This window comes from Ricinus communis, chromosome 10 (assembly GCF_019578655.1).
Source record: "Ricinus communis isolate WT05 ecotype wild-type chromosome 10, ASM1957865v1, whole genome shotgun sequence".
NCBI lineage: Eukaryota > Viridiplantae > Streptophyta > Magnoliopsida > Malpighiales > Euphorbiaceae > Ricinus > Ricinus communis.
Window position 1 is genome coordinate 15999397 of NC_063265.1, and position 9882 is coordinate 16009278.

A 9882-nucleotide genomic window follows, 5' to 3' on the forward strand; every position below is an offset into this window, starting at 1 on the left:
AGGTATTTTTGTTATTTTTTGTAAGACATATAACTATAATTAAAACAAAATATTTTCATTTTTCTTGAAAATCAATACAAAATCTACAAGAGAACATTATTACTCAAATTAACAGTGTTAATCTAAATTAGAACAAATTAAAGTAGCAGTCTATATGAGGAAAACAATTCAGAACATATATTGCAATCCTTAGGAATAATTTAAAATTCATTGGTAGATGAGATGATTTTTTAATATTGAGAAGAAGAGATACTTTACATTTGGTAGAAATATCTTCAAAAGGAGCAATATTTTCATTTGGTTGCTGCAAGAAGCAGTTTGTCTATAGCAGGTAGTAACTTAGAAAATTTGCAAGTACATAATTTACTATTTGGAAAAGAAATTTCTTATGTATCAAGAAGAGTAAGTTAAATACCCACCATATTGCTTGGCAAAATCCCATTTATCATAATGGAAAAATACTTAAAGTGCGGATCAATATTTTATTTTGGAGAAAGTACAACAAACATACTTCTGATTTGATCATTTTTTAATTTTTATTACATAATTCCTTTTTTTATAAATCGATAAATGTCATTTAGTTCGTTAAAAGAATTAAAAATATTGTCATAATACAATTAGTTTACTTATGGGACATTTGTATAATAGAAGAAAAAATCATATTATATCGATGTCACGTCAGCAAAAGTGATTCACACCTCAGCCGAATGTATGCTATGTTAACACCATGTCAACAAAAAATAATAATAACAATATACAATTAATTTTGCTAATATAATAAATCATGTATACTAATCTGTCAAAAAAATCACCTACTTAAAAGTTGGAAAACAGTCAAATCTTCTCTTTTATTATTATGGAATGTGAATGGTGTTATATTAGTAATAAAAAATGAGTACTTGGCTTTAACATGATGGTGAAACTAATAGCTACTCTTTACTCTCCTGCAAAATAACACTTATTAGGTTCTCTAATTAGAAAACCCATAATTATAACACCGATTTTTCTTTGTTCTTCGAGAAAGCTTAGTTTTGGCAGTGAATATTGTTGTTTGTTTTTGCTAGATTGGTACTGCCGCCTTCATTTTGAACAGAATAAATTACAATGAATAAAATAAAGTTATGTAAGATGAGATATTGGGTTAACAAACACAATCTGGGATAGGTAATATTTTCCAATTAACAAGTGAAAAGAAAGGAAAATAATGACTAAATATTGTAGTTTTGTGTTTTAACTTCTGATCCTTGATGCTAAATTTCACATAGAATTAACAATTACAAGTTTACAACTCCATGACAGGAAGAATATACAGTTTTCTGATAGCCAACACATTTTGTTGGCTTACATTATAATTGCAGCCTGTATGCAAAGGTAAAGATAAAAAGAACACAAATACAAAATGAAAGGAGAAGAAAAGGTTAAACTCTTTCCTCAAGGTATTAGAAGGAAAAGAATATGCAAAAAAGAGGGCCCGTTAAGTACAAAAAAGAATTAAGGGTAACTTTTTTGTCTCTCCAGTTATGGACGTAAATACTTGATATTTTCGGCTGTTTTTAAAGAGCTAAACCCTATAGATTTATAATGCTGAAACTGGTTATCTTTTTTGGAAGTTAAAATATTTGATTCCATATGCAAACACAAGGAAGAAAATGATAATCCAACCAAGATGGGCAGCAGCAACAGCTGGAAGAAAGTCATAATCATAGCCTAAGGTTTCTTTGAGGAATACCTTTACTGGCATGTTACCAGCTCCAGGTATTTCAACAAGAGCATTCTTGTCACCCACTTGAGAGGTCACAAGTCCATAGGTTGTCCAAGCTACAGGAGATGCCCAGTAATACCACCTCCACCATATAGGTATTAGCTGTCAGAAAAGCACACATTGAGTATTTTCCTTGAAAATTAGCACAATGAGGAATAAAATATGGAAACATAAATTGCATAGGCTATTGAGGTTAAGATTTTATACCATCCTGGGAATGATAAACCCGGTGAACATGTTCCATAAGGATATGAAGAAGGACATGACAATGGCAGCAATTTGGTGGTTTGGAGTCAATGCAACAACCATCATCCCATATAATGTGAAGTACACAAAGCTCATGAATAAAAAGTAGAAGAACCACAAGAATTTCCCAACCTTCCACTCAAAGCCAATCATGGAAAAAAGGATAAGAGTGTAGACAACAGTTTGAATTGCAATATAAATGACCTCTATTGCCACCTGCAAAAATAGGAATGGTTCCTTCTGAGTGCGTCTTTATATAATTTTGTAAAAAACACAATAAGAAATCTCAATTGTTATTTACAGTCGTACTTCATTAGGAGTTATTCGAAAATGGAAAATGTTAAATTTTCACCTGAGCGAATGCATAAGGCAGTGCAGAATACATTCCAGCTGCTCTTTCACGGTAGAAAACTGTTCTTTCGATAGCAACAACAGGCTGAACAGAAGAAGTATTGCATGCACCAAGGAAAAATACTGCAGAGTAAATGGCTCCCAAGAGATTCATAAGATCTTGCTGTTTACCTCTGTTTAACAGAAAAATTCCACTTAAGCCAGTACTTTAAAACAGTTCCTAAAGAGACAATGTTTTTACTTTCTTTTGAAAGACAGGCTAATCACATTCAGAATATGTGGGGACTCTAAAACACGGTTTTAAGTACGATGACATTTCTGTCATGTGATAAAGAATTCAAGACTTACATCTTTTGCCCTTTGTTCCAAAAGATAAGACCAAACAGAGTTCCAATGATTATTGTCAAGAAGAATCGGATGGCATTGTATTGAGGATTTCTCCAGTAAGACCAATGATGTTTCCAGAAACATGCCTTGCACTGAACGAGGAATGATTGTGAGTACTTGGTCGGCAAATAAAGATCCTTGGAGCCTGATGGTGGAATGCTAAGCTCTTTAATAAGTTCCTGATTCCTCCTGAAATTGTTTCAAGAGTAGAAAGGAAGTAAATGAGACCAAGCATTTTTTGCCATTACTCCCATAGTATGAAATTATATTCAAACTTACTGGTAGAGAGAGGAGTTGACATAAATCTCTGCAAAATCCACATTCAATTGTGTCTCCATTGAAGAAGTACTTATATCAAGCATCCATGTTGCAGGGTTGTATCCATCCTTGATTTTAGGAACTCCAGGAATAGCCTGCATTAAGTTCTAAAATCAGTAATAGCTTAATCCTTGATGTATAAAACATATGTGATTGTTTGTATCAAAACCAAGAATTCATCAAGAATCTGCAAATGAATTGATGATTACTTGTCCAGACACGAGCAATTACAATTAACTCCACTCAGTGATGCTAAAAAAAATAAAAAATGAAGAAAAAAAATTGTGTACTCACTTCAAAATACTCTATAAGCTTATGAGAAAAGCGACCAAGGGGTCCGGCATAAATGACTTGACCACCTCTTTTCATTAATAGTAGCTGCAACCAGCAAATTATTGAGTTCAATATATTGAGAATGGCACAAAAGAAACAAGAAAATAAGAAAAAAATAGTCTGATGAAGTTGATATATACCTCGTCAAAAGCCTCAAAAATGTCAATGCTTGGCTGGTGAATTGTGCATACGACTGTTCTCCCTGTATCCACAGTGTTTCTAACAGTACGCATAACAATCGCAGCCGCTCTGGCATCAAGGCCAGAAGTTGGCTCATCCATGAAGATGATGGAGGGATTAGCAACCAACTCTACAGCTATTGTCAACCTCTTCCTTTGTTCTGTTGATAGACCATCTACACCTGGAAGTCCAACTAGGGCATCTCTTATAGGATCTAGCTCGACCAAATCCATAATTTCTTCAATAAACATCTATATAATTTCATTTGAATCATTAGAAAATAATATCAATAGGGATAAGTGGAAAGCAAAGATGAAATATTCTTGTAAAAAGAAAGAACATAGAATTTTACGTGGGAACTTATTTTGAGGAAATGCTACATGCCTTTCTCATTTTTGTATCTACATCTTTAGAAAGGCGGAGCCAGGCCGAATACAGGAGAGATTCATAAACAGTAACGTGTGGTGAATGAATGTCATTCTGTTCACAATAACCGCTCACACGAGCAAATGTTGCTTGGTTCTTTGGGTAACCAGAGATGTTAATACTTCCATCAATGTACCCCGTGGTTTTTCTTCCAGCCAGGACATCCATTAATGTAGTCTTCCCAGCACCACTAACACCCACCAGAGCTGTTAATATGCCTGGTCTGAAAGAACCGCTAACATCTCGTAGCAGTTGAAGACGCTTTTCTTGCACTCCTTCCTTCTTCATTTCCTATAATGGAAAACCAGTCTTTATGTCACTGTTGCTTATTAGAATCTATCAAATTTTTAAGAATGCAAATGAACATTTCAATTAACTTCCACTTAAAAGCAGTTCTGAACTATTCAACTCATCCGAAGTTTCACACACTTCGCATGCATAGTGGGGACTCCCAGTTATATCAGATGTCCCGCAGATTTCATAAGAGAATGATACGTTTTATAAGGAGTAACTTACAGCAGGCATATCCACATAGTAATTGACAAGGTTGAATGCAAGTGAAAGGGGTTGGAAGGGCAAAACCATTCCTCTTTTGCTTGTCATCAATCTTTCAGCACCGACACCATCTGAAGAATTTCTAACTGCCATATCAGTACCTGTAATTGTCATCAAAATCTTAGCTATATCTATGAGTATCGTTTTAATTATAACCATTGAGTTTGTTTATTAAATATGCTCTGAAAATTTGGAAGATTTGCTTCACATATTTACTGACATGTTCATTTTTTTATATAACAATAAATTCATAAATGTGATAAGATATGTCTGTTCCTCCATTTTGCATAGTCAAAGATTGCAGACAACTGGTTGGAATATGTTTATAATATCTCCTCTATTTCTATCTTGTACAGTAAATTCTCGTGTTCTAGCACTCATATGCTGGCCTTCTTGAATCATGCAACAAATGTGAATTTTAGTTAGTATTCTATAGAAGTAGTAGGAAGGAATGGGGGTCGAGGCAAAATGGAAGAGGTTTAGGTAAAGACTTTAACCTTCTTTTTGATGTTTGCCAGAATATGAATTTCCCTTCTTACCTTCATCCACGATGTGACCTTTCGAATTGCCCAAAGCTGAAATCAAATTGAATTCTCACATAAAAGAGTTATCATCCTCATTTTATTTCATACAAAGTAACAAAGATACTTGAGCAGGCATGAAATGAGATGACTTACGATTTAAGAAAGTCAATGCAGCTATAAATAAAATGTTGAATAGAAGAGAAAACCCAAATAATGTGCCAACACAAATCCAAAACCAATAGTCATCAGTAAAGAAGCCTCTAGCCTTCAAGAGTACTTTGCCAACTGTAGGTGCATCAATCCTGGGGTCTGGATTGGGCTACATTGATAACAGTTGGTAAAATATGATGACAGCTTATTAGTCACTAAAAACTAGAATTTAGACTGCACATTAATGTATCCACCCAATAGAATGAAAATTTTACATAACAGGATGAAAATCTACATTGAAGAACTCAAAGTATGAGAAATCTTACTGCACTCCATCTCTCATCTAGGAATTCATTCATGACAATAGCATTCTGTCCATACATCATAGGAGAAACATAGTAGCCCCATATCATCCAGGGTGCAATATCCTCTGTTGTAACAATGAAAAGCATGCTACCAAATCATTGGAGAAAAACTCTTAAGGATCAACAAATTTTGCTAAATTAGAATGCAGCAGGACGAATATCAACTTTGTAGGCAAATGCACAGATGTCAGTATAAGATATAATTATCACGAAGCAGTCAACTGCTTACCTCGGGCAATGATAAATCCTCCAAGCACAAAAACGAGAAGCAAGGTGAAGGTACCAAGTGTGTTCGCGACAATTTCTGTTCTTCCAACAGCAGCAATGAAACGAAAGAGGGACAAAGCCATCTGATGTATACCAAAAAATGTCAGGAACTGTCTGAAAAACCTGATGAAGTAAAGAAAAAAGATTCATTATGACAATTAATACCAATAATCTTAGTCCAATTAAAATTTCTTTTGTATTTAAATTCAGGAATTGAAGTCCCATATTTGATTAATTTGTCTAAGATTATCAAACAAAAGGTTTCCAACCTTTGCAGTGGAGAACTATTTAACAAAAAGAACCTAGAAATTTTGAAACCAATTACCTGCTAGCAGCAGGAGCAAAACCAATTGTGTAATATGTTAGAAGAATCCATATCCCTGACTCCAGGAATGATAATGGGATCCTAAGTACCCATATAGGTAAGGCAAAAGCCCACGCTGGATAAAACAAGAAGTCTCTCTGTTTGAAGTAAACAGGAAGCCTGAACATTGTCAATGCGAGTTCTGCCATCCCATTAAACATCACGTTGATTAGACTGAAAAATAGAGCTCCATAGAATTTCTGTCCATCTGCCACAGTCCCCACTTTCATTTCTGTCCTCAGGAAGACGGTGAAAGCAATTATTGACATGATTGTTATCTGGACAGTCTTGAATATATACACAAAGGAATTTCGCTTCATCAACAGCCACTCCCTTGAAAAGCATGCCTTGAACAGTTCCCAATTTGAAATTCCGTACTTATCCATCACTAACGCAGCAGGATGAGCTCTTGATTTATTGTAAGGAACACTAAGATCTGATGCAAGTTGTTGGCCAATGTGGAAAGAGCTAAAACCTTGCACAAAATCTGGAACCGAGATAAATGAATAAGGTTGATCCTTCTTGTACCAATATTGTTCTTGGTCCTTCTTGGAAGTAACTTCTTGCAGAAAATCAGCAACTCCTTTTCTTTCAGGGCATCTGAAACCCATATATTCAAAGAATTCTAAAATATTTTCACGTGGACCTTGATAGACAATCTGACCATCTGAAAGTAGAATAACGTCATCAAAGAGTTCAAATGTTTCAGGTGCTGGCTGCAGGAGAGAAATGATCATGGTTATATCCATAATATGAACCATTTGCCTCATGAACCTACAAATTTGAAAAGTGGTGGAACTGTCCAACCCCGTTGATATTTCATCCATTAAAAGGACCTTTGCTGGTCCAACCAGCATTTCTCCTGTATTCAGTTTACATAGCAACTATTAGAGCAGTACTCAAGCTGCCAATACTGAAAGAAAACAGCTATCAGGAAGATTCCAAGACCACGATATATAAGGTTAAGAACAAATAATTTTGAGAAGTGTTGCACCAGTTTTACCAAAGATAAACAGTATAACTGACACTTACGGTTTCACTTGTCTAGAAAGAATAGCAGAAGAGAGAAAGGAGTAGCAATAAACATTATTTATGCTGCCATTTGTAGTCATAAAAGTGCGGATTCTTCTACATTTAATTGGAACCACTGAGTAAATTATTTCACTTCCCAGAAAAAATGCTACTTCCTATCCTTAATCTTATCTAATTAAACATACCAGTGGTCACACGCTTCTTTTGTCCTCCTGAAATTCCCCTTCGCATCTGATCCCCAACCACAATATCCGCACAAATATCCAACCCAAGTAACTGTTAAAGATTCATGAGGAATTAGTCTTCAAGTTCAACATAAAGGATCATGATACAAGAGACAGATGCACCAAAATGTGAAATGCAGAAGCAGAAAATAAACCTTGAGAACGTAATCTGTAACTAAACTGGTTTTCTGGCCTGACAGTGCTGTGGCTTTCATGAATGCATCAATCTCAGAATCTGGCTTAATTCCTGATGCCTTCTCTCGTCTTGAGAGTTCTGCCAGCATTTCATATCTTGTGCCCACACCTAAACAACGTCCAGAGAAATCAAATGTCTCTCTTACTGTCATTTCTCCATGGTGAACATCATGTTGACTAATATAAGCACAAGTTCTCTGAGGAATAAACTCATGCAGTTCATGACCACAATAGGTAATTTTCCCCAATTTCTGTACACAACCATCCAGTGAGAAATCAACTTATGATATAAGCAGAAGTCATGCAAATAGGGAAATCATATTATATACCCTTAGATCCTGATCAAGTTTTCCAGCAAGTGCCAGCAGCAATGTTGTTTTCCCTGCACCAGGAGGACCAAGTAGTAGGGTCATCCTGCAAATAACCATATGAGCAATAATTCATGCAAAAGCTACTCAAAGATTTTGAGAAAATGAAAAATAAAGTACCAATTTCTTCCAATAAAAACAAAAGATCAACATTTTTTTTTCATCTTGCGTTTTGACTATATTCTGCAAATATCACATTCACATCAATCTTATTAAAACTGTGAAGTGAGAATCAATTTTCTAAATATACCTGGAAGGTCTGACGATTCCACTGAGATCTTGAAGAATCTGGATTCTTCTCTTCTTTGATGGAGCAAGCCCAATCAACCCAAGAACAGTCTATTATACAAAAGGAAATCAAAATGGACAAACAAAATTAATTATCTATGTCACTAATAATATCAATTCTATCGTGAATCAACGGAAATTAATTTATGTCATCATTTGATTACTACCAAAAGAAAATATTTAAAAGAAAAAGAAAAAAAAAAACACAATTAAAAGGAGTTCGGATTTCAAGATAAGACTTAAAGCTTCATGCACTTCTTAGATTGTGTTTTTTTTTTTTTTCTTTTGTGGTCTTTTTCAGTTCCACAAATTCCTCCACTTAAAAAGCATGAATCAATCATAAGACAAAATCAAAAAGTTATAAAACCACAGTTTAGAAGAAGAAAATAAATTAAAAAAGAAATGCAGAGAGAAACAGAAGGCAACACCTCTACTGAATTCAGAGTAGCATTTAGCAGAGTAGGAAGAGCTCTACTCCCTACATGCACATCTCCCCCAACTGATAAATGCTCAAACCGAACTTCAATCTTTGGTATGTCAATCCCCACCCTAAAAAAACCATTCAACAGAATTAATTTTGAAAAAGAAAACCTCAAAAATCATTCAAATTCAGTATTACTGTTTTTCTGATACTGAAGTGCTGTCCAGGAAATTAGGATTTCGATTTGCATTCCAGCCTACAGCAGGAAATAACACTACACAAGTATATAAACTATCAAGAAAAAGAAGGAATTTATACCTATCAGCTCTTTCTCTAAGTCTCGTAAGAAACTTCTCATTATCATCTTCAGCATCTTTTAGAATACTTTCCATTAACTTTTTCTTATCTTGCAATCCAAGCTTTCTAAGATCAACTTCACTTTCAATAACACTGCCATTATCCAGTACTTGCCTTAACATCCCTTTTCTCATCCTTCTATACGTCGGTAACCGCTCGATGGCGGCCCACCGGAGCTCCTCCTCATCCTCTTCCCGCCTTTGACTCCGGTTAAACACACCATTACCTGACGTCCAGCTCCTCTGACTCCCTGACCGGAAACTGCTACGCCTGCTTCCAATCGATAATGTCTCTAAATCATCTCCAGTTATCACTGCCGACATTTCCGGTAGCAGGTATTGTCTGTCTGTTTATTCTGCCTATAATAAAGAACTGCAACTAATACTATAGCAGTGCTTGACTACTTGATAATCTCATTTTCAGAATCCAACAGAATTATGGATCGCCGGCGACGGAAATGCTTAAAATTTACAGACGAGAATAGGAAGAGAGCTGGTCGAGTCTTTAAAAAGTTGGAAGTTTAGAGGTTGATATTATTTATAGTTATTTTAATGGCGATAATTTGGATTTTCTCTTTTTTAAATTATGGCTGATATTTTTATTTTATCCTCTACCATAGAATAATAAACTTTCGTTGAGCAAAAAATAGTAATTATTTGTCTCTTGAATGTCAATATTTACTACAGCGCAATAATTTAGATTGATCATTTATTAATATAATAAAGTAATTATTCTTTTTTATTCTTCTTGATATTAATATTTAAGGAAA

At 34.8% G+C, this 9882-nt stretch overlaps 1 protein-coding gene across 3 annotated transcripts; it reads right to left on the reverse strand.

Annotated features, from left to right (window-relative positions):
- Nucleotides 1–1221: 1221 nt before the first annotated feature.
- Nucleotides 1222–9639, reverse strand: LOC8278162 (ABC transporter G family member 39). Of its 3 annotated transcripts, none has more exons than XM_002534067.4 (20): nucleotides 9075–9639; nucleotides 8764–8884; nucleotides 8298–8386; nucleotides 8009–8093; nucleotides 7640–7930; nucleotides 7446–7536; nucleotides 6190–7090; nucleotides 5827–5987; nucleotides 5559–5662; nucleotides 5236–5401; nucleotides 5098–5133; nucleotides 4520–4659; nucleotides 3962–4294; nucleotides 3538–3828; nucleotides 3359–3442; nucleotides 3026–3159; nucleotides 2708–2935; nucleotides 2361–2532; nucleotides 1970–2224; nucleotides 1222–1864 (listed from the first exon to the last, which is right to left on the reverse strand). In XM_002534067.4, exons 1-20 carry the CDS (start codon nucleotides 9434–9436, stop codon nucleotides 1595–1597), a joined length of 4314 nt encoding a protein of 1437 aa, XP_002534113.2. In that variant the 5' UTR covers nucleotides 9437–9639; the 3' UTR covers nucleotides 1222–1594. The 3 variants fall into 3 exon arrangements, with proteins under 3 accessions (XP_002534113.2, XP_015583834.2, XP_015583835.2); XM_015728348.2 differs by having other exon boundaries at nucleotides 5056–5133; XM_015728349.3 differs by lacking the exons at nucleotides 8764–8884; nucleotides 9075–9639 and having other exon boundaries at nucleotides 5056–5133; nucleotides 7640–7788; nucleotides 8298–8354.
- Nucleotides 9640–9882: the final 243 nt, after the last annotated feature.